The 25,558-nt window shown below is 43.0% G+C and overlaps 1 protein-coding gene and 1 pseudogene across 2 annotated transcripts in view; one reads left to right on the top strand and one right to left on the bottom strand.

Moving 5' to 3' along the window:
- The window catches only part of LOC126203679 (translation initiation factor IF-2-like), an 82,990-nt gene that overhangs the window by 7,290 nt on the left and 50,142 nt on the right, over positions 1-25,558 (bottom strand). For both annotated transcript variants that reach the window (XR_007540347.1, XM_049938044.1), the window contains exon 4: positions 4,971-5,449. Coding sequence is in view for 1 of the 2 variants with exons in the window: in XM_049938044.1 (XP_049794001.1) it covers positions 4,971-5,449 (479 nt within the window). In the remaining variant the exon portion in view is untranslated. The remainder of the gene's footprint in view (positions 1-4,970; positions 5,450-25,558) is intronic.
- Positions 19,820-19,937, top strand: LOC126204631 (5S ribosomal RNA; annotated as a pseudogene).

The following is a 25,558-nucleotide window of genomic DNA, read 5'->3' as shown; positions in this document are numbered from 1 at the left end:
TGTGTTCGTTGATGTAAAACAGTTAAGAGATGGCAGCTTGATTAAGATGTGGACCTTGTTGTATTGTAGATACTTTAATGCCACGTCAACTAGTGACGAAAAGTTTGAGAGAGAGAGATAGAGAGAAAAGCAGTTGCGGACAATCGACAACTAAACATATATGGAATAGCTTTCGCTGCAGACATATCAGAAGAAACTTACTTCTCACATAGACAACTGACTATAAGCGAACTTCACACAAAATGTGTGCGGCGTATGACAAACGTCAAACAATTGCATGTGTGCGAAACAGAATTTTACTGGAATGTTTGGATAGTAGGAAAAATCCAATTTGTGCAAATGTTTCTCTCTCTCTCTTTTTTTTTAATTTTTTTTTAAAGGCTGAGACGGTAAGCTACTACTTACACAGAAAATGAAACAGCAGTCGATGTAGTGGGTAGGGATCGCTAGTTCCTCACTAAAAGCCACAAATTATGTTTAATATTTCGCTAAGATTATATAGATGTAAACGGGCTAAACAAATGGCGAACACTGAAAAAGCCTTCTGCTCCCATGTAAAGAAATGAAATGAGACTGTGAAACTGGAAAAACCACGAGAATGTATTATCCCAGGAAGGTGGTTTGATGACGGACGAAGTAAGAGAATGAAGTACGAACGGGGGGAAAATTGAGTTTTTTCACCCGATGTGGCACTCCTTGATGACTTTCTGTTACCATACCTAAATAAATTTATGAATACAAAACGTTTTGACAACAATGTAGAGATTAATTCACGGTAGCCTGCAAACCTTCCAAAAGAGCACAGCAACAGTTCACATACATGCGTATGAAGCTCGGATTTGTAAAGTACTTTTGTTTCTTAAGGAACACCTATCTGACACTTCGAAGCTGGTGGTACCACCGTGGAAACAAAACAAAAATATCTGTGATGCGTCCACGTACCATTGTTGACAACTCATGATTAATTATGGAAGATTTATTGTTACAGGAAGATGGTGACAGAAGATGTAGTGCCGAGAATCCAGACTGAATGTACAGGGAAAAGCTTCGTAAGCAGCGCTATCCATATTTGATAAAAGGTATCTCCTTGGTTAGAAACTTACAAGTAACGGGATCATTCAGCGCTCTGATAGCTGGTCAAAATTTTCGGAAGAGAATTGTGGAACTGGAATAAAATGGTGTTGTATCTCGTGGGAGATAATTCATCAATATTCATCCGCCAGCCACCTCATGAAATGTAAACACAGAATAATACATTGTGTAGGGAGTGGTGGTGTTTCAGTTACACTCTAACGTCTACAAGGGAATGCGCCGGCGGCAGCGAGAGTGTGACAAAACGTTAGTGTCAGGTGTTACGCCTGAAGCGAAACTGTCGTTTGTCTCTCAGAACAGTTGCTCTCCCTTGACTTTTTTAATATGTAGTATAAGTCCTTTATGTCAGTTGGAAAGTTGAATATTGGTTTACGACCATACATTCGTGTCTCAAACTACTCTGTTTAATGTGCTCTACTACCTGCGTACTGTCATCAGAAATGACGATTAACGGAGTTAGCTATGTTTATAGCTGGGCTACTCTTATGTAGTTCATAAGATAAATATATGAAGCTCTCTGGATATAGTTCATTCAATGAAATCGTGAATTCTTCTAATTAGTTTCGTATTTATCCTCAAAATCGTGAAGTATTACTCAAAACGTAAAGGCACTAGAGAGACAGCACTGATGTCAAGCTTGATAATAGAAGCAGACTTAGTAAATCTAGACACTATTTCATAGTGCCTGTGAAGCTAGACGTAACGTTTTATAACTTAAAGGGGAGCAAGATGTTTAAAATCATCGTGAAAATTGCGACACGATATAGGAGAATGGGTTGGAGGTAATAAAAAATAAATTCCATGAAGAGTTTATTGTAAATCTATCATAGTTGCAGTACCAGTATTCTGGCGACCATATCCGAACCGACTGGTTCATTCTCAAGCTTGACCTATTGAGGCTGAAATGAAAGTGCCTGATGTTAATGACAACCATTTAAAATTGGTAATACATGCATCACACAGTGACGGTAGATGAAAGTCACAATATCCGTATACTTACTATGCAAGTCAGAAGCAAATCAATTCCATTCTGACCTTTATAGTAAGCATATGGATATTTGAGTACTGGCGGGGTTCGAATCCGGGACCAAGAACGTTTTGGTTACTACTCAAAGGTGCTACTCCTAGACCACGAGTGCAATATCCGAAATCGGTAGCAAATTAATAGACTGTTGTATTGCATCGAAGTGTTATGAGTCTTCCTCTCCCTTTTGTGTTTTTAAGTTATCACTTTGTATGTTGGCGGATGGGATCTGCTACGAATTCCACTCTTGTGCCAAACTCTTCATCTCAGAGTGGCACTTAACTCCACATCTTCAGGTATTGGTTAGACGCATTGAAATACCAGTGGTCTAGGCACAAATGGTTCAAATGGCTCTGAGCACTATGGGACTTAACTTCTGTGGTCATCAGTCCCCTAGAACTTAGAACTACTTAAACCTAACTAACCTAAGGACATCACACACATCCATGCCCGAGGCAGGATTCGAACCTGCGACCGTAGCGGTCACGCGGTTCCAGACTGAAGCGCCTAGAACCGCACGGCCACACCGGCCGGCAGTGGTCTAGGGGTAGCGTCTTTAACTAGTAATCAAAACGTCCTGAATTTAAGGTTCGAAAGCAGGCGGTGTTTAAATGTTGAATAAAAATTCCTTGCGGTAGGAAACTGTCCCTAAATGTCTGAGGAATCAGCAATGATCAGCAGCATGATCATGCAAGAGGCACCGCATTAAAGACACACAGTGTCTATCTACACGGCAAATACCCTGTAACTGAAAAACTGGCGAAAGATTACGAATTAATTCCCCATTCGGATCTCCGAGAGCGGACTTTGAAGAGGGAGGAACTGATTAAATAACCAAAGCGAAGTTAGCATCTTATGAGTCGGAGGTGGGATGTCCGAAGTTCTAAGGCGGTAAGGAAGTTACAAAGTTCTGAAAACGGAACTGGAAGGCTCAGTTCACATATAATAGGGGTCAGTGAACTGAAATGGAAAGACGATAAGGATTTATGGTCAGATGAATATGGGAAAGGAACAGTAGCAGAATATGGCTTACCGGGAGTGAGATTCGTCGTGGGAAGGTACGGCATAGAACGGGTTAATGTGAACAGTTCAATGACAGGTTGTTCTCATCAGAGTTGACAGCAAACAAACTCCAAGGTCAAAAGCAGAAAATGAGGAGACAGAAAAAGTATGCGAGGATACTGAGTGGGTAATTCAATATATAAAGGCAGATCACAGTCTACTGATCATGATGGATTCGCAAGTGGTACGACAGAGAGCAAGGAAGACAGAGTTACGGAGGAATATGGGCTCGATGGGAGAAGTGGGAGAGGGAAAAGTTTAACTGAGTTTTACAATAAAATTCAGTTAGCAACAGCGAATACACTGTTTAGTAATCGCGAGACGATGAGGTATACTTGGAAAAGACTCAGAAACATGCTAAAATTCCAGCTGGGCTACATCATCGTCAGAAAGACATCCAGAAATCAGTTATTAGATTTAAAGCACACCCAGGTCCAGATACAGACTCGGATCACAATTTAATGAAGACAAAGAGTCTACTGAAGTCCAATGGAAACGGAGGAGATTCAACGTGCAAAGAGGTGGGATGCTGACGTACTGAGGAATAATGAAATGTATTTAAAGTTTTCTAAGGTGTCATATTATTAGATAATGAGTACCACAGCGGACAGTTCACTCTGAGAGGAGTGGAAAAACCTAAAGAAACAGTCACACATGTTCCACAGATAAACTTAAGTACAAGGAAGGTAAGTGTACAGTGATCTTGGGTGACAGAAGAAATACTTCAATTGATAGACGAAGAAAGAGGAGTTTAAAAATTTTTACAGACCTTCAGGAATACAGAAATATACGTCACTCTGGAAAGAAATAATAGAAATTTCACAGAAGCCAGGAGTATGGGCTGCAGGAAGAATGTGAAGAAATCGAAAAAGAAATGTTAGTCGGCAGGACTGATTCAGTATATAGAAACGTCAAAACAATCTTATGTGAAAATAAAAGTAATGACGTCAACACTATCAGTACAATGGGAATTCCATTGTTAAACGCCGTTGAAAGAGCGAACAGGTGGGAAGAGAAAACTGAAGACTCCACGAGGGGAAGAAAGTGTCCGATAACGTGATAGAAGAAATGGAAGTCGATATGGAAAACGTATGGGATCCAGTTTTAGGTGTCTTTAGAAGATACTGGGGGAACGCAGAGAGGGTCGATAAAATTCCTTTTAAATGTCTAATAACATTAGGAGTAGGATTGAAAATGGTGTGTTGAATCTATGAGACTCAAAAAATACCATCAGACTTTCGGAAAAATAATCATCCACACAAAAAAGCGAAGGTGACGGGATTAGCAGAAATGAGTTTAACGAGAAATTTAACATCAGAATTGCTGACAACGAACTAGACAAAGTTAAGAAATTGTTACTGTGGAAGAAAAATAACTTATGATGGACGTAGCAACTAAAGCCTAAAAAGCAGATAAATATCGACAAAGAGGATAAAAGAAAGGTTCCTTATATCTAACATTAGATTTAATTTGAAGAAGAAATTTCTGAGAATGTGTGGTAGTGTTACATGGACTGTTGGAAAAGGGGAAAGAACAGAATCGAAGCGTTTCAGAGTTATTGCTGCAGAAGGCTGTTGTGGACTGATAGGATCAGAAATGAGGAAGTTGTCTGTGGAATCGGTGAACAGAGGAGTACATGGAAAACAGTGAGAAGAAGACGAGGAAAGATTACAGGACATGTGTTGAGACATCAGGTCCGACGCAGTATTAGGAGGTATCCCCCGACTTTTGTCACCTTAGTGTAGCTGGTGACTTTACTCGAAGTGGTCTCAACGGTAGAGGAGCCGCGTACCTCTGGAATCCACTGTCCGAGGAATCGGCAGCTGCGGGGGCGGAGGCTTCGGGGACGGCGGGGGCGGCGTCGGCGGGCTGCCGCTGCTGGAGCTTCTCGGGGGCGGGCTTGCCGCCCAGGTGGCGGGGCGGCAGCAGCGCGGCCGGCGTGAGGGCGGCGCCGCCCGCCAGCAGGCCGCGCGTGCCGATGTTCTGCAGGCCGAGCTGGCGCAGCACGTCATAGTTGCCGAAGAACTGCGGCTGCCCCACCAGCACGAACTTCTGGCCCGGCCGCGGCGCCAGCGGCGACAGCGGCAGAGGCAGCGGGCTCAGGCCCGGCTGTTGAGGCTGCTCGGCGGGCGGCAGGCCCTCGTCCAGGTCCTCCAGGCGCGCCGGCGCTGCAGCTGGAGCCTGAGCTGGAGCTGGAGCCGCCGACCCTGCAGCCGACTCTCCGCCAGCCGCCGCTGCGGGGGACGACGCCGGGTTCTCCACCTTCTGCGGCTGCAACAGCACAGACCCTACTGTAAGACTTGAGCGATCACCGGTTCTTCGGCGACGTGAGACACGGTACCTAGGAATCGTTGTTGTTGTTGTGGTCTTCAGTCCCGAGACTGGTTTGATGCAGCTCTCCATGCTACTCTATCCTGTGCAAGCTTCTTCATCTCCCAGTACCTACTGCAACCTACATCCTTCTGAATCTGCTTGATGTATTCATCTCTTGGTCTCCCTCTACGAGTTTTACCCTTCACGCTGCCTTCCAATGCTAAATTGGTGATCCCTTGATGCCTCAGAACATGTCCTACCAACCGATCCCTTCTTCTAGTCAAGTTGTGCCACAAACTTCTCTTCTCCCCAATCCTATTCAATACCTCCTCATTAGTTATGTGCTCTACGCATCTAATCTTCAGCATTCTTCTGTAGCACCACATTTCGAAAGCTTCTATTCTCTTCTTGTCCAAACTACTTATCGTCCATGTTTCACTTCCATACATGGCTACACTCCATACAAATACTTTCAGAAACGACTTCCTGACACTTAAATCTATACTCGATGTTAACAAATTTCTCTTCTTCAGAAACGCTTTCCTTGGCATTGTCAGTCTACGTCTTATATCCTCTCTATTTCGACCATCATCAGTTATTTTGCTCCCCAAATAGCAAAACTCCTTTACTACTTTAAGTGTGTCATTTCCTAATCTAATACCGTCAGCATCTCCCCACTTAATTCGACTACATTCCATTATCCTCGTTTTGCTTTTGTTGATGTTCATCTTATATCCTCCTTTCAAGACACTATCCATTCCGTTCAACTGGTCTTCCAAGTCCTTTGCTGTCTCTGACAGAATTAAAATGTCATCGGCGAACCTCAAGGTTTTTATTTCTTCTCCATGGATTTTAATACCTACTCCTAGGAATCATCGTTGACGAAAGGTGGAACTTCGAGAAACACATTGACACCGTAACCCAGAAAGCCCTTCAAACATTAAACAATCTCGTCTCCTTCGGACACAAAAGATTTCATCCTTACCCTAATCTCATAAAATTATACCACAACAGTATCTTAACATCAATAGTGGGTTACGGCTCGGGAGTCTGGGCACACAGGCTCAATAGGGTTGTGCCCGCCATGACAGTGAGAAGGGTTCAGAGAAATATGATACTCAGATCTGTGGGGGCCTATACAACAAAAAAATGGCTCTGAGCACTATGGGACTTAACTTCTGTGGTCATCAGTCCCCTAGAACTTAGAACTACTTAAACCTAACTAACCTAAGGACATCACACACATCCATGCCCGAGGCAGGATTCGAACCTGCGACCGCAGCGGTAGCACGGTTCGAGACTGTAGCGCCTAGAATTGCTCGGCCACGCCTGTGCAACATCTCCAGGGAGAGCCCTATTAGTCATAATGAGGCTCTGCCCCCTGGACATCAAAATTAGAAAGCAGGCTGCGTGGTTCTGGGTCAAAAAGGGAACATCACGAAGACAGAAGAGATCTTAGGCACTGGGGTTTAGGATAAGGGTGAGATACGGCAAAGGGACGAGCACATGTGGCATAAACTATGGGAGGCGGATCAAAGAGGACGTAGAACTTTAGAATTCCTTCCAAGCGTTAGGGAACGGCTGGAAATGAGATACTTTGAACCCACTCGAGGACTGATCCATTTTCTCACTGGACATGGGCTATAGCGGACATATTTATGTCGGTTTGGGAAGAGGGCCACACCCGCGTGTGAATGTGGTGAACCAGAGGGTACTCCCGATCATGTGATCTACGAGTGCCCCCTTTTCAATGACGTTGCTTCCACATTACGTGACCAATTACCTGACCGCGACACATACCAGTTGCTAAGACAAGAAGACACTTTTCAAACTCTCAACAAACTAGCAGATGAGGTATCACGAAAAGTGTTAAAGGAATACCTGAGGGACATAAATTAACGTAAAAATTGAGACATACCAAATAGTGAATAAGCGCTCTACTCCTATACTGCCTGCGCGTGGATAGGCTGACTTTCCTCGTAGTCTGGAATCCGCCACGTACAGGACTAGGGGGTGTGGGGAACAACATCACCAATACTAGACAAAGCACCGGATGTGATTTAGGTTAGAACTAGTTAGTAGGACTTAGATTAGGAAATTAGTTATTAGGAACCTGCAGCGAATAACATCTTTGGCCTGCACAGTGTCAGGGGCACCCCCATCGGGATTAGCTTGATGGGCAAGGCACTAAAGTAGGTTTATATATTTCTGACACAACTGTGACGCTGCTGACAGTAGAGTTTTAGTTAAGATAATATACATGAAATATTAATAATAATAATAGTAGAAATGAAGCTGCCCATTGTCATTAGTTATAGCTGTAGCTCACAAATTAATTCAACTTATAATTAGCTGCAATTGATGTTTGAACAAATTAGGACCCACTAATCGTATAAGGAAGTGGGTTATGTTTGTATAATTATTATTATTATTATTGAAATAAATTAAAAAAATAGGACAGACAACCCTTCTAACAGCTGCTACAAATAGCTGAAAGCCCGAGTTCTTGTTAATCATGCATCTAATTTTTTAATAGTAAAAAATCGGGTTTTTTCTAATTCCCAAGTTTAATCTGTAACAAAAACAAAAATTTGAATAAATGCTTCACAGGGCCCTGGCCAAGTCAGATTTGTCAGTCTCGAGGTTTCGGCGACTTCCTCTGTCGTCATCGTCAGGAGCTATTTCAATGGGCCATTACATACCGGATGGTTGTAAATAAAGTGCAGCTACTCACAGAGGTAGAGAGTGGACTGTAATTATCATGTGGCAATGAAACTTGGTAGATATTCTAATACATTAATGCTGAACCGATTTACATTGGAAAAAAATATCTCCATTTTTGGACACCAGCTGCAAATCTGGCGCTATGAATGCAAGAAAGATGTATGGAAATGTTTCCATATGTAATGGATAAGGAACAAGACGTGCGCAGAAAAGGTTCAAATGGCTCTGAGCACTATGAGACTTAACATCTGAAGTCATCAGTCCCCTAGACTTAGAACTACTTAAACCTAACTAACCTAAGGACATCACACACATCCATGTGAACAGTCACTTGGACTTTAGCACATCTTCCAGCACCTTTCATCCATATACACACACTCTCTTGTTCACTTATTTTACGATGATTTCTTGTTCTTAAATAAAATGACTGGTTAGATACAAAGTATGACAATCCCAAATCTCTATTATACACTTCTCCAACATGAAAAGTACGGTAAGATATTACATCTCTTGCATTAAATGCTTCCAAACCAGTAACATTCTTCACTTTATTACCATCAAAACGAACAACAGCAACTGTAATCCAACCATTGCCAGCTTGAGCTGCGTCTAATTGCGTAAGTGTAAAATTAATAGTACACCCACAAAACACTGATGGACCTTGCAGCAGCGCGGTTCCAGACTGAAGCGCCTAGAACCGCTCGGCTGCAACCGCCGGCGCAGAAAAGGGTAAACCAGTGAGAAAGGGATAATGATGATGTTATTATTAACCGGTGTTTACACATTTTGTTCAATATGAGGACTCGTCGACCCGATGCTGTACTGAGCCACATTTACAACTGCTTGCCAAAATATTTTTTTCCTGTGTAAATCGGTTCCGTATTAACGCATTAGAATATGAATGAAATTTCGCTGTCATGTAATATTACAGCCCACACTCGACTTCTGTGAGTAGTTGGTCTTCAGTGGTAACCACCTGGTACTTAAGATGGCGAACTACGTCATGGAGATGTCACACAGTCAAGGAACTTCCATATGCTAGCAGAAATTACATCATTGTATAAAATCATGGAGAGAATACTGTATGAGCGAAACCACCCTAAAATGCTACACCTTCGACAGCATCTTATATAACTGTGATAGTGAAACTGATAGTAAGGTGGTTGTATCCTCTTAAGCTAAGTACTGAAAGAATGAGAAATGATTATAGACAGAATGAAACCAACGGTTTGTACCAAGGGTAGAAATATGTGCTTATGAAAAAGCAATACGATCGCCAGTCCAGAGGGGGCAAAAGTAATTTCAAGGAACTCTATTGTAATGGTTTCCTGGTTTAAAAGATCTGCTGGATCATGTCACACTTCAATAATAAGAAAGGTTGTAATCAGATATGAACATACTCACAGGCTCTTACAATAACGACTGCCTGACACTATTAATGCGGTCGCGCGGTTCGAATCCTGCCTTGGGCATAGATGTGCGTGGTGTCCTTAGGTTAGTTAGGGTTAAGTAGTTTTAAGTTCTAGGGGACTGATGACCTCAGAAGTTAAGTCCCATAGTGCTCAGAGACATTTGAACCATTTTTACATGTTTTGCACGTCGGAGCCCAAAATTTGCTATCAATTGGATCTGGTATTTCAGTTCAAGCATTTAAATACACATAATCCTCAAGAATAAACACATAAACTTTCAATTAATTTTCACTGTTAATTTACTAATACAATTACTGTAGCATGGGGTGACCTTGAATCTGTTCTATCTTGTAACTTTTTCAATAGCCAACACACTCAAGAGTGAACATTAGCAGCATATATATATCAACATAAATAAACAGTTTTCATTGATTACGAACCTTAATCTATTATGGCCAATAACCTTAATAGTAATCTCGGTATCTAGTCAGAAGTTTAAATCGTGTGAAATAACTTCAGTATAACTTTTCTTTTAATAGACCTTTACGTACCTATGTGACTACTAGTAAGTGAAATTACAGTCTTTAATTAACACATGGAGCACTTTGAAGTAAGGCCTACTTCCAAATCACTAAAATGATTCCTGTTGATGTAACACTTTATTTTACATAGGTTTTATATGACACCTTCAGTTTGATGCAGTGCTCGCACTGATCATGGAATCCATGTAGGATCTTAACAAGGCTGGTAAATCAGTACAAAGCAACGAATGTAACACAGCACTACACTGTGACGATTATACTGCAGAAACCTTACTAAACACTGCTTCATGGACAAAACTAAAACGTAACTATGCGTGAAAGTGTACTACTCACGTTTCAAATGTTAGCCACACAATCGTGCCTCCAGAATCACTTCGCACCGTAACTTCTTCTGACTTCGCGCGTTAAGATTTCTGTTACGGAGGTGCTTCCCTCAGTCATTTCCTACTACTTACAGTACTGTGATTCCTGAGTTGAAATGGAGGTACTCTAAAGTTTATCCGGAAATGCATCGTTGCCTCGGTAGATGGTGTTGACGAATGACAGTTCCTCTAACCACGTGCTGTGTATTCCTTGTGTGTGCAGGTAATGTGACTGAAGCAGCAGAATGGTCGGGTATTCACGTCGGGAACAAGGCGAGATGATGTCTGGTTATACCAAAACGAGTACCCTAAGGGACACCACCACATCACACAACATTTCAAGGCATTATTGGGCGTTTGTGTGATCACGGGTCCTTTCAGGGAGACGAACGTGCAGAGAGTTGGCGGACTGTGGGTTCAGCAGATTTGGAGGACTGGATTCTACAGGGTATTGAGACGAACCCTAGCACAAGCTCCAGGCACGTGGCCCACCAACATATTTTAAGCCGAAGTACGATTATGTGTATCCTGCATGACAACCACTACCATCTATATTACCTGCAATTCGAAGAATTCTACTCGAACGTCTTTTGTGACGTGGATGCAATGGAGCCCTATACTGTGTTCTGGGGCGATTTGTTGTTGTTGCGCGCACACCGTCGATTTTTGGGCACATTTTCATAGGAATATTTTTCCTTCATTTCCAGTCAAGAAGCCGTCCTAGCATTTATACTAAATGACATAATTTTAAAATAACATTTACACAAAATTAAAACATCACAGAAATTTTAAAAAATCTTGGAAATATTTTCATATTCATTTGTAAGTCAATGAATTTAACGGTTACAGGTATTACACAATCAGTATCCTGGGTAGTTATAATTAAACTGGACCTACTCACAGAGGTCCAGTGTGGGCTGTAATTAAAAACTTGGTATATACAGAGAGTCCCATTTATCTTGACCACCCTAAATAACTGTTTTTCCAGATGCAAGTTACAAAATGTTTCAAGCAAATGTTCTTTAGAAGTTAGGGGGACATCAGTCAGCATGATTGCCTTCGTTGCAGCTTTGTTTTTTAGAAAGATATGAACAGCAGTATGACTTTTTTAAATGGCACCCTGTATTTTTTATTCGGTAATTCATTTCTCCTCCTAAAGATCTAGCCGGCCATTGTGGCCGAGCGGTTGTAGGTGCTTCAGTCAGGAACGGCGCTGCTGCTACGGTCGCAGGTTCGAATCCTGCCTCGGGCATGGATGTGTGTGATGTCCTTAGGTTAGTTAGGTTTAAGAAGCTCTAAGTTCTAGGGGACTGATGACCTCCGACGTTAAGTCCCATAGAACCCCTAGAACCGCTCGGCCACACGGCCGGCTCCTCTTGTGGATGAAGTGCCGTTAAGATCCAGACTGCTTATGTGGTATCAACACGATGGATGTCCAGCACATAATGCCTTGCGTGCACATCGTGTTCTGAACCGAAGGTATCCTGCCAGATATATTGGTCGAGGAGGAACAGTTACTTGGACTGCTAGGTCTCCTGATTTAAATCCTCTGGACTTTTTTCTTTGGGGACGCATGAAAGACGTTGTCCATCGCGAATAGCAGGCAACACTGGAAGCAGTAAATAATTCTTTCATTCAATGAGGGCAGCAGTGTATCGGTGTCCAGGGTCATCATTCTGAGCACCTTTGAATGCTATACTCCCGGTCAATCATACAGGAGAGTCAAAATCAATTTTGTGTTATGCCTTTACTTCGTTTTCATTTGTTTTCTGACAACTCCAGCAAGTGGACGAGTTTTTGATCCTGGGCTCAAAGTCAATGTTGTGTTATGTAATTAATAACGTTGTGTTTCAGTGAATGGTACACTGTGATACATTTTTGAATAGGTCTTTAGGAGTGGAAATGAATTACCGAATAAAAAATACTGAGTGCCATTTAAAAAAGTCATACCTCTGTTCATATTTTTCTAAAAAACAAAGTTACAACGAATGCAGTCATGCTGATTGATGTCCCCCTGACGGCTAAAGAACATTTGCTTGAAACATTTTGTAACTTGCATCTGGACAAACACTTATTTATTGTGGTCATGATAAATGGTTCACCCTGTGTAGCAATGCGTTAACGCGGAACCGATTTATGCTGAAAAAAAATTAGTTGGAATTTTGGCCACCAGGTTCAAATCTGGAGCTCTGAATGGAAGAAAAATGGCTCTGAGCACTATGGGACTTAACATCGCAGGTCATCAGTCCCCTAGAACTTAGAACTACTTAAACCGAACTAACCTAAGGACTTCATACACGTCCATGCCCGAGGCAGGATTCGAACCTGCGACCGTAGTGTGAATGGAAGAATGGCATATGTAAATGTTTCCATATGAAGGGTGCTGGGAAAAAAAGATGAGGATCCACTTTTTATGAAAAATGAGCTTGCAGTGAATTTGTATGGATGTCCTACCATCCTGTACCTTCTTCTTGTTAGTGTTTCTATATTCCTTTTCTCGCCATTTCTACGGAGAACCTCCTCATTCCTTACCTTATCAATCCACCTTGTACTTTTACGGCTACCAATGTAAAACTTTCCGTACTCTTGACCATGGGATGGTCTATTCTGGTTACACTGCACGAGCACTAGCACATGCTGGTTTGTCGGTTACACCAACAGCAACCTCGTCAATAGCTTCAACCGGGTTAGGACGCCTTCCTCTTCCAGGTGCCACGCCAGGCTTAACAGTGTTTTCGAATTTCGTTATAATCTTTTTTAAACCATTTAATGACATCATGCTTCGCCTCAGAGCTCTCGGCGATATTTTCTCAATGCAGCGCTGTAGCGGCTGCCATTCACGTAAAAGACTTTCACTAACAGCACATGGTATGTATTCTCGATAGCCATACGGTTCGTTGACGTTATGGCTTGTCAAATGACAGCGTGGATGTCATATCTTTATACAAAGAGCGTACAGTGCCAAATTTGAACCTGGTGGCCAAAACTGGAACTAATTTTCTTGGAGCCTAACTCGGTTTTGTATTAAAGCATTAGAATATGAAGGGCTTATTTCAATCGTGATACAAGTCTATTTTTGTTCATTCTGAGATACAGAGTCCTAAAGTTAAAAGTATTTATACTTGAATATTTCTGGTATCTCAACTGCAGATTTTTCAGCGCTCATTTAACTTTAGTATTTATACTTGAATATTTCTGGTATCTCAACTGCAGATTTTTCAGCGCTCATTTAGCTTTAGGACTCTGTATCTCAGAATGAACAAAAATGGACTTGAAACTTCCTGTCAGATTAAAACTGTGTGCCGGACCGAGACTCGAACTCGGTTCCCGAGTTCGAGTCTCGGTCCCGCACACAGTTTTAATCTGACAGGAAGTTTCATATCAGCGCACACTCCGCTGCAGAGTGAAAATCTCATTCTGGAAACATCCCCAAGGCTGTGGCTAAGCCATGTCTCCACAATATCCTTTCTTTCAGGAGTGATAGTTCAGCATGGTTCGCAGAAGAGCTTCTGTAAAGTTTGGAAAGTAGGAGACGAGATACTGGCAGAAGTAAAGCTGTGAGGACGGGGCGTGAGTCGTGCTTGGGTAGCTCAGTTGGCAGAGCACTTACCCGTGAAAGGCAAAGGTCCCGAGTTCGGGTATCGGTCCGGCACACAGTTTTAATCTGCCAGGAAGTTTCGTATCAGCGCACACTCCGCTGCAGAGTGAAAATCTCATTCCGGATAAATGGACTTGTACCAGTATTGAAATAAGCCCTGAATAAGTCCTAAAGTTAAATGAGCGCTGAAAAATCTGCAGTTGAGATACCAGAAATATTCAAGTATAAATACTTATTTTGAAATAAACCCTTCATATGTACCAAGTTTCGCTGCTATGCGATGACTACAGCTTGCACTGGACCTCCTTGAGTAACTGTTCATTAATTATAACCACCCAGTGTAAACAGGTCGGCTTGTCGAGCTAGTTTGAGTCTGTAACAGCTTTCAGAGTCATTGAAGCCTCTGATGATGTCTCCAGCATTGAATTCGTGCCTTGTGGACCACTGCCTTAAGCTAATAAGTATCAGCAATAACGCAAATATGGACGGTGAAAACATGCGTTCTATAATCGTAGATTTGTTCATGAGGCTGTGTTCATAGACAGCAGATTAGTGGAAATCTGCGATATTAAATGTGCCAGCGTTCTGAAATCTTTACTTATTGTCTGCCCAGTGTAGGTGGGATGTGCTAGCAATATTTGGTCACCATCTTGATGGATACAATCATTCTGAAGGTTGCATTTCTAACAATTTGAAAATATTACACACTGTGCCAAAAGGACCACTGCTAAATACTTTAGAAGAAATTGAAATCTTTTCACTTCACAAAAGTAATCCATTATCTGTTTTAAACGAACAACTTCAGTTCAAAGACAAACATTTCTTTGAGCTTTTCGATGATCTGCTTTAGAATGTTTACTCTTCTGTCCTTTGTTTTTTAAATTATTAAGACTTTTAGGAAATATTTTATCTTTACATTGTAATTTTATTTCACCAAACATTATTTTATGACTGACTATCTGTTTTAGAAATTTTGCTTATATGCTTTTAGACTGCATATTACTAATTCACATCCTTTTATTTTTGACACTATGCCTTATAATATTATAATTTTAAATTCCTTCCATTTTCATTATTTTTATTTGTTTTTAAGACTGGCATATAACTTAAGGAATAGCAATGCCTTTTAAAAAATGTCACATGTAATTTACATACCAACTTCATAGACAATATTTTATATGTATGGACAACTACTTCATATAGTATTTGTGCAGTATGTAGTGTACATGTCAGCTAAAGATTATTGCAGCCTACTCATTGAAAATCGTTTCAATAAAGACATGTTGCTGCTCAATAATACATCGTCTGACGTGACAGTCTTCACTATTCCACTTCCGCAACGACTTCGTTGGAAAGAAGCCTGCTGCCACATCTTTGCACTGGCGTTTGTCCTCACCATGGCAACCACTAGTTCGCCTATCGACTTTACAACAACTTCAGTGGAAAGAAGCCTGCTGCCTCATCTTTGGAACGGCGTCCAACTTCACCATGGCGACCAGTGGTTCCAAATGGTTCACTAACAGGCCTTGAGAGGGCAACCCATGTACTGCCAAGCCGAAGTTCATTTATCCTACATATTTAAATATTTTTAACGCTTTTTAATTGAGAATGTTTAATAAGCTAAGTTTAGTGTGTATTTATTTTTAATTCTTGACAATGTTCTTTTAACTAAGAAATTTTAAATTGTAATTCGACTTATAACTCATTGGTTAGTAATGACATCATGCCGTCAGAAGTGGGCAGAGCCTCCATTATATGTGGTAAGACGTGCACTGGTTTCTCCAGTAGTGATTCTCCAACAGAAAGAGTGTCCTACTCAATGGTAATTCATCGTTTTATTGCTTTATAACTTTATGTATTTTCTTTAATATATGTAGCCCTCTAATTAAAGCTTTGTATACAACTTGTAGGTCTGAAGATGACCACAGTAGTGGTCGAAACCAGTCACCTCAATAAATAAATTGTGATCAAGACTATTTTTAATAGTAAATATGTATTCAAAAGCACCTTCAGTTGTTTGGGCCGGGTGCCGCGAGACACCTCGCTCCCCTTGGCTTCAGTCCGGTGTTTATTCGCGAGCTCCACGTCCAGGAAGGAGTCTGCGGGCGCAGTGGGCAAACATTGACAAACAGCGGCGGCGTCGCCAAGCAGGCGGTCACTGCCCCCAGCGTCCCTATCAGAGCGGGCTGGCCACCGCGTCGTGCTGCGCTGTTTCTTTTTCGCCGCCACCAGTTCTGCCACCTCGTCACGCAGGCTGTTCTGCGGCCCGCTCGCCGACTGGTCCGGAATGCGAAGCGGCGCCGCCGTGCCGGCCGTTGACCCGTTCCGCTTTAATGGTGCTCGATTTGGGATGGGAATAGCAGATCGAGGCAAATTTACGAGTATTCCAGCAGCTTGCGGCGAAGAACGCGGACTGCGTGTAGCTGCTGACTTCGCATTCAAATTACTGTAACGGCATTCCTGTTCACAGGTGTAGCGGAATAGACTCCATATTCTAGCGCGCCTGCCACCTTGTGGATTACTGTGTGTACGTCTCTCCACACAAACTGTTATCCATTTCGGAGAGCTGTGTACCACTCTGGGATTATAGCTTCACACGTACACCCTACAGTCACTGTAGAGTATCTTGCACTGTTCTCATTTACGGACAAGTAGAACGACTGTAGTTAACATTTTGAGTACCAGCCACTTACACTGAGGTGAATAAGTCATGGGATAGCACATATACATATGGTGGTAGTCGTCGTCGGCTGATACTCGTACCCGAGTTTTCATTTCTCGCCTGAGATTTCCTTTGTCACGGTTCAGGCGTGGAAGTGTCGTTGATGGCTTAGCAATCCAATCCTAGCGTGGAACAGGCGGCCACAGACATTACAGCTCATGGAAGGTGGAGGACGTGACTGAGCCTGGAGGAGTTTACGTCTCCGGCGTTTATCATTCTCCATTCTTTGACGTTCCAGCTCAAAGTTATGAAGACCATTTGAGGTAACCGAGCGCCAGCGACTTCGATCTTCTGCTGTTGTGGACCAGTTACTCGGATCGATGTTTTTCTTGTACTGATCTTTATAATGTTTGAGAGGGGCACCTCGTGGCCTTTTACCTGTGCTCACTTCGCTGTACAGCATTTGGCGTGGAAGTCTGTCATTTTTTATCCGCTGGACATGTCCGACCCATCTCAGTTGATGCCCAATGATAAGAGCTTCCATGGTGTACAATTTTGGTTCTCAAGAACAGAAGTCATCCCATTTCAGGTTCATGATACATCTTAGCTTCTGCTGGTTGAAGCGTTCTAGTTTCTTCAGATCAAAGCAATATAACGTCCAGGTTTCGCAACCATATAGCAGGGTGGAAATGACTACAGCTTTGTACACCATCAGTTTGCTGTACAGTGTTAGGTCTTTATTCAGGAAGACACGCTTTGTAAGGCGTCCAAATGCTACATGGGCAGCACGTAATCTATTCTCCACATCTTTTCCAGATGAGCAGTTGGCTAAAATGGCTCTGAGCACTATGGGACTCAACTGCTGAGGTCATTAGTCCCCTAGAACTTAGAACTAGTTAAACCTAAGGACATCACAAACATCCATGCCCGAGGCAGGATTCGAACCTGCGACCGTAGCGGTCTTGCGGTTCCAGACTGCAGCGCCTTTAACCGCACGGCCACTTCGGCCGGCTCCAGATGAGCAGTTAGATGACAGTATGCTTCCTAGGTAAAGGAAATGGTCCACTTGTTCCAAGGGTGTATCATAAATGGATATGCTGACATCAGGAACGGAGGTGCCAGGAGATGGCTGCGCCATCACCTTTGTCTTTGGAATATTGATGGAGACACCAAATAGTTGCACGCCCTGCTGAAGGAACCAACTGACAGATCCAACTCTGCAGGTGAATGAGCTGGAGAAGCATTGTCATCAGCATACTGCAGCTCTGTCACACGAGTGGTTGGGTTGGGTTGTTTGGGGAAGGAGACCAGACAGCGAGGTCATCGGTCTCATCGGATTAGGGAAGGACAGAGAAGGAAGTGAGCCGTGCCCTTTCAAAGGAACCATCCCGGCATTTGCCTGGAGCGATTTAGGGAAATCACGGAAAACCTAAATCAGGATGGCTGGACGCGGGACTGAACCGTCGTCCTCCCGAATGCGAGTCCAGTGTGCTAGGCATTGCGCCACCTCGCTCGGTCACACGAGTGGTACTGGTGAACCTTTTTGAATGGAGTCTGGACTGGTTGAATAAACCTCCATCGAACCTGTACTTTAGTTCTATTCCTGCGTTGTTTACGGATGTCTCGTAAAGCATAGCTGCCAGATACAATGCAAATAATGTTGGTGCAAGAACGCATCCTTCTTTAAGCCCACTTGTTATTGGGAATTCACCAGTTGTTTCATTCTGGTAGAGGACCTGTCCAGTCATATCATCGTGGAGAGCTTCAGTCAAGTTAACAAAATGTTCAGGGCAGCCGAAGCGTTTTAAGACCGTCCACATGGCTTCTCTGGGAACTGTATCAAAGGCCTATTCTACATCGTAGAAAATAAGTAGTAAAGGCTTTTGCTGTTCTCTGCACTTCTCCTGTAGTTGTCGTGCACAGAAAATCATGTCAATTGTCCCTCTTGAAGGGACACATAAAAGTGCTGTGTATTTGCGGAGCTGCCATTTGTACTCGGGTGATTCATGTGGAAAAGTTTCCGACGTGATTACGGCTGCATGACGAGAATGAATAGACTTTGAATGCGGAATGGTTGTTGGAGCGAGATGCATGGGACGTTTCATTTCGGAAATCGTTAGGGAATTCAATATTCCCAGATCTATAGTGTCGTGTGTGTTGCAAGAATTCCATATTTCAAGCACTAACTTTCACCACGGACAACACAATAGCCGTTGATGTTCACCTAACGACCGAGAGCAGCGCCGTTTGTGTAGCAGACAAGCAACACTGCTTGAAATAACCGCAGAAATCAATGTGGGACGTACGACGAACGTATCCGTCGGAGGGTGCGGTGAAACCTGGCGTAATTGGGCTATGGCAGCACACGACCGACGCGAGTGCCTTTTCTAACAGCACGACATCGCCTCCAGCGCCTCTCCTGGGCTCGTGACCATATCAGTTGGACCCTAGCTGACTGGAAAACCGTGGCCTGATGAGATGAGTCCCGATTTCTGTTGGTAAGAGCTGGTAGTAGTACTCGGGTGTGCCGCAGACCCCTCAAAGCCATGGAACCAAGTTGCCAACAAGGCACTGTGTAAGCTGGTGGTGGCTTCATAGTAGTATGGGATGTGTTTATATTGAATAGACTTTGTCCTCTGGTCCAACTAAACCGATCCCTGACTGTAACTTGTTATATTCGGCTACTTCGAGACCGTTTCCAGCCATTCAGCAATTGAATTTTTGTGGATGACAATACGCTTGTCACTGGGCTACAATTGTTTTCCATTGGTTTTAAAAATATTCTCGACACTTTGACCAAATGGTTTGGCCACCGAGGTTGCCTGACATGAACTCCACCGAATATTTATGGGACATAATTGAGAGGGCAATTCGAGCACAAAATTCTTCACCAGCCACACTGTTGTAGAGGCAGCATGGCTGAGTGTCATTGCAGGGGTACTTGTAACGACTTGCGGAGTCAATGCTGCACTACACTGGGCAAAAGGAGGTCCGAAACCATGTTAGGGGGTGTCCCATGACTTGTTTCGGCAACGGCCTTACCGCAGTGGATACACCGGTTCCCGTCAGATAGCTGAAGTTAAGCGCTGTTGGGCGTGGCCGGCACTTGGATGGGTGACCATCCGGACCGCCATGCGCTGTTGCCATTTTTCGGGGTGCACTCAGCCTCTTGATGCCAACTGAGGAGCTACTCGACCAAATAGTAGCGGCTCCGGTCACAGAAAACCATCGTAACGACCGGGAGAGCGGTGTGCTGACCACACGCCCCTCCTATCTGCATCCTCAGCTGAGAATGACACGGCGGTCGGATGGTCCCGGTGGGCCACATGCGACCTGATGACGAAGTGCTTTTATGACTTGTTTCACCTCAGAGTACGTAAATCTACTCACTCCAGTGCTAGGCTGTTATCTCTATTTGATTTATTCAATGCACGGCATTTTCACTGTACTCGTAGTTTAAATTCTGGTACAAACTGAAGAAAAAATGTGAAACTAATTTTCTTACTTAGAAATAAAGCTTATTAATTACCTGTTGACCCATTTGAGTACCAGTGGCTTCTGCCTGAAATCAATTTTTTTTTTTATGAAGTACCAGTGTCTTTCCCATGAAATAACCGAAGCTATTGCAAGACATGGACATCTAGTGATGCACTGAGTTACTTCTATGAATGTAGTGCATTGTAGCAATCATTTCAGAGCAGCAGTCGGCGCGGATATTGTGCTATGTGATTGTAGGAGATTACGAAATGTCTTTTTTTTTTTTTTGTAGTGGTCATATTGGGGAGCTTATTGATAATGAAAGTAAGTACATCTGAAGTAATTGCAACTTAAGTTTTCTGCTGCTTTAATGAACGGTTTTGAAATGAAACCACTGGAGCAGTTTGTACTTTCTGATATAAATTTATTAAATTTTAGGCCTATTTATGTTTGTTATTTAGCATTGTAATTTTTTAGGCAATATGCCTTCATGGGAATTTCGAGATGAGGGATTGTTTCCTGGAAAAATACGAAACTACTTTGAAACAGCCGGCCAGGGTGGCCGAGCGGTTCTAGGCGCTACTGTCTGGAACCGCGCGGCCACTACGGTCGCAGGTTCGAATCCTGCCTCGGGCATGGATGTGTGTGATGTCCTTAGGTTAGATAGATTTAAGTAATTCTCAGTTTTACGGGACTCATGACATCAGCAGTTAAGTCCCATAGTGCTCAGAGTCATTTGAACCATTTGAACTTTGAAATATTTCTCATGAAACGATAAAGTATTGAAAATTGTACGCCCCAATGGTTCTATTTAAAATAATTTATTGTTTACTTTTTGACAATTTTATATTACATTCGTTACTTACTATGATGATAAAGGTCAATTTTGTGAAAACTTCAATTTTTTAAAAAAACATTAGTGGTTCTCAAAGGATTAAGCAAATTTTAATTATGTTGTTATTCTACTAAACCTCTCAGTGTCACAGAGCTTGAGAAAGGTTGCCTTCTTCAGGAGAAAAAAGTTTATTTTAGGATATCCTTTACAATTTACAAGGAAAAAATTTGTGTGTAAGTCTCTATACACAGTGAAAGGAAGAATATTTCAGAAAAACGTTTCAGTATTTCAGATAGAACTCATTTGCATACACTGAATCGATGAACATTGTACTCTAGCGATCTGCAGTTGATGGTCACACGAAAAATGGCTGCAAAAAATTTGCGACTGGCGTCCAAGGTGACTGTTTCCTTCCCTCAATAAGATAAATTGTAAGATCTTCATCCGCATCATCAGCATCAAAATGGCCGCTACGATCATCCTTAGATTTTTCGAGAGTGCGAAGAAATCTGTGCGTGACTGAGTGGAATATTGCAAGACATGTTGCTTCGAGTACACAGTCGTGTCTCACACTCAACTGATTGGGTTCGTTGTTTCGACTGTCACACTGTATTGTCGTGAACGAAACTGAGAGGAACGTGGTCTAGGCGTACTAATACGCCTTCTCTTATCTGCGGGACAGCTAATATTACTCTCGAGAACTAACAGTTGAATGAACAGCGCTGCCTGCAATGTTACTGGCGTGGCAGCCCTCACTGAGATGTTGCGCCCGTAAAATTAGGGCGCGGCGTTCTGTCCAACATTGAAAACAGTTCACTATTATGGACATGGAACCAAAATTGTGAAGATTTTTGAGTTCTCTTCCCCAAAGGTTGTCTTTGTGGAGTGAAATCAATAATGTATAAATCTTCACAAAGTGTATAAATGGATGGAAGGTCACATTATGAATCAATTACACTGGTGGCGAGCAAACACCGGAAACAGTAACAACCACAAAGTATTAAGCAGTTCACCTAAAGACGAAATACTGCCTAAAACTAGTTGCAAAAAAGACAGATATCAAGTTGAGAATCACAGGAAGAATCCTACGGAACTGCGAGTCTTCTTCTACCTTTCACAGATTAGGCCAATTTACCTGTTGTGATTAGTTCCACCTTATGTTCTACGAGGGCAGTTCAATAAGTAATGCAACACATTTTTTTTCTCGGCCAATTTTGGTTGAAAAAACCGGAAATTTCTTGTGGAATATTTTCAAACATTCCCGCTTCGTCTCGTATAGTTTCATTGACTTCCGACAGGTGGCAGCGCTGTACGGAGCTGTTAAAATGGCGTCTGTAACGGATGTGCGTTGCAAACAACGGGCAGTGATCGAGTTTCTTTTGGCGGAAAACCAGGGCATCTCAGATATTCATAGGCGCTTGCAGAATGTCTACGGTGATCTGGCAGTGGACAAAAGCACGGTGAGTCGTTGGGCAAAGCGTGTGTCATCATCGTTGCAAGGTCAAGCAAGACTGTCTGGTCTCCCGCGTGCGGGCCGGCCGTGCACAGCTGTGACTCCTGCAATGGCGGAGCGTGCGAACACACTCGTTCGAGATGATCGACGGATCACCATCAAACAACTCAGTGCTCAACTTGACATCTCTGTTGGTAGTGCTGTCACAATTGTTCACCAGTTGGGATATTCAAAGGTTTGTTCCCGCTGGGTCCCTCGTTGTCTAACCGAACACCATAAAGAGCAAAGGAGAACCATCTGTGCGGAATTGCTTGCTCGTCATGTGGCTGAGGGTGACAATTTCTTGTCAAAGATTGTTACAGGCGATGAAACATGGGTTCATCACTTCGAACCTGAAAAAAAACGGGAATCAATGGAGTGGCGCCACACCCACTCCCCTACCAAGAAAAAGTTTAAAGCCATACCCTCAGCCGGTAAAGTCATGGTTACAGTCTTCTGGGACGCTGAAGGGGTTATTCTGTTCGATGTCCTTCCCCATGGTCAAACGATCAACTCTGAAGTGTATTGTGCTACTCTTCAGAAATTGAAGAAACGACTTCAGCGTGTTCGTAGGCACAAAAATCTGAACGAACTTCTCCTTCTTCATGACAACGCAAGACCTCACACAAGTCTTCGCACCCGAGAGGAGCTCACAAAACTTCAGTGGACTGTTCGTCCTCATGCACCCTACAGCCCCGATCTCGCACCGTCGGATTTCCATATGTTTGGCCCAATGAAGGACGCAATCCGTGGGAGGCACTACGCGGATGATGAAGAAGTTATTGATGTAGTACGACGTTGGCTCCGACATCGACCAGTGGAATGGTACCGTGCAGGCATACAGGCCCTCATTTCAAGGTGGCGTAAGGCCGTAGCATTGAATGTAGATTACGTTGAAAAATAGTGTTGTGTAGCTAAAAGATTGGGGAATAACCTGGTGTATTTCAATGCTGAATAAAACAACCCCTGTTTCAGAAAAAAAATGTGTTGCATTACTTATTGAACTGCCCTCGTACTTTCCTTTGGGTTTGTAAGGGAAGGTCACCCTCGGATTGCTTCTTTTCCATTTGTTACAGATTCTCCTTGCAGTTATGTTTACGTTCTTCTGTTTTGTCATTCACTGCGAAAATATTCAGTTTCTGGTCTAGTGTTTTGATCAGGAATCTTGTCCGATTTACTGCTACCTTTGCTGCTCGTAAAAATTTCATTTCAGTCAAGTGAACGTGGCTACAATGTTTCCTCTTTATAACCCTGGTTTCTCTGACACATCGCAGACTAGATACTCCCATTACGGTGTAGAAATGTAATTAATTGACGAAATAGTTGCAAATAACCTATTTCAGGCAACTGTTGGATGCTCAGCTTGGAACACTTACCAGGTAGCATTAACAGAGATTATAGGAAAGATCCTAAGACGAACGAAATGTTTCGTTACGGGTTGGTTTAATATGGATACCACGCATCAAACTCTGTTGGCAGACACTAGATAGGCGTCGGGCATGACAGAGATTAAAACTGAGATAGCGTATGTTCGAAGAGTCAGCTCGCAAATCGGCGATGTTGCGGAAGATACAGAAATTAGACGTCATACGAAAGCTTGCCAAAGTCGTGCTTCTTGCGAAGTACGTAACAGGGAAATGGTGAAGATATAGTGGCATCAGAAGTAATATCCTCTGCACAGCGTAAGGAAGCTTCAGAAGTACTATCTGTAGAAAAAGGTAGGGTCAAACTTTGAGGAAATATTCTTCACACTTAGAAGAATAAAACGTGTTATATGGACATGGGTCTGGAAACGCTTTATTTCAACTTTAGGGCTCATTTTCTACTTCTCTTCACAATCACGTTTATCACGGGAAACACACAGAAGTAGAACGTACCAACATTACATGAAAGGTTTTCTTACATCAGATGTTTAAAATACCCTGTTGGTTATAATGAATGTGTAGTACGTTGCAGTTCTTAGGTTCACAGCCATCGTTTGTTGTTCCAATGCAGCAAAGGTAATGTTGACGTGTGACTCACTTCAGTGCTTGTGTTGACATGTGACTAACGTAACTGCTCTTCGAGAATCAAGCACGTAGCATCAACTGTTTAATCACAGAATATGCAAGCACTTAGCGCGAACTGTTTAGTGTTCGTCACCGACATGGTTTGCGGTACAGTGCAATGGAAGTGTTCTCAAATGCGGGATTGGCAAATGACTATTTTCTGCGCGGATTAGCAGATGGTAATGGCCGCAGCCCTCAACGTTTATATCGGAAGTTATTTCCAGAACGATGATGGCCCAGCAGTAGAACGTTTGTAAAATTGATCGCGGTCTTAGGAAGCATGAGACGTTTAAGCCTACTTGTTGCGACTGGAGGAGGCCTAGAGAGATGAAGACACCTCAGCTATAGAAGGTACATCTTCATTCAGTTGTCAACAATCATAGTGTCAGCGTAAGAGGATTAGGTGTAACAAGTAATGGCGACCACAGGACTTTCTGTAGTGTGCTACCTGAAAACAGTGCTGTATCTGCATCACGTACAGCGTGTGCAGGCACTGTCAGTAGCAGGTGTTTAGGCTTGGGTTCACTGCTGCAAATAATACAGCTGGAACATAATGTCACGAAGGACGTGTGCGGCCATAATGAAAAACATACGTGCAGTTGTGCAGTCTGAAAATTGCTGAATATATCGCTGAGGAAACAGTAATTGACTGTATGTAAGCTGCCTTAAGTATTTCAGCATTACGCATTTCGGACAATGCCATCATCAGGTATCCTGGAACATCACCTTGCACGTAGATACAGAACTTACATATTGTAGCAGTAACTATCATTAGCCCGCCCTGTTACCCGTGCGGTCTAAAGCACTGCTTTCCGGGCGGGTAGGCGTGCCGGTCCCCAGCACGGATCAGCCATGCGGATGAGTCTCGACGATGGTTTTCAATGCGGTTTTCCATCTGCCGCGGCGAATGCGGGC

This window comes from Schistocerca nitens, chromosome 9, assembly GCF_023898315.1.
Source record: "Schistocerca nitens isolate TAMUIC-IGC-003100 chromosome 9, iqSchNite1.1, whole genome shotgun sequence".
Lineage (NCBI taxonomy): Eukaryota > Metazoa > Arthropoda > Insecta > Orthoptera > Acrididae > Schistocerca > Schistocerca nitens.
This window is presented reverse-complemented; position numbering and strand designations above follow the sequence as displayed.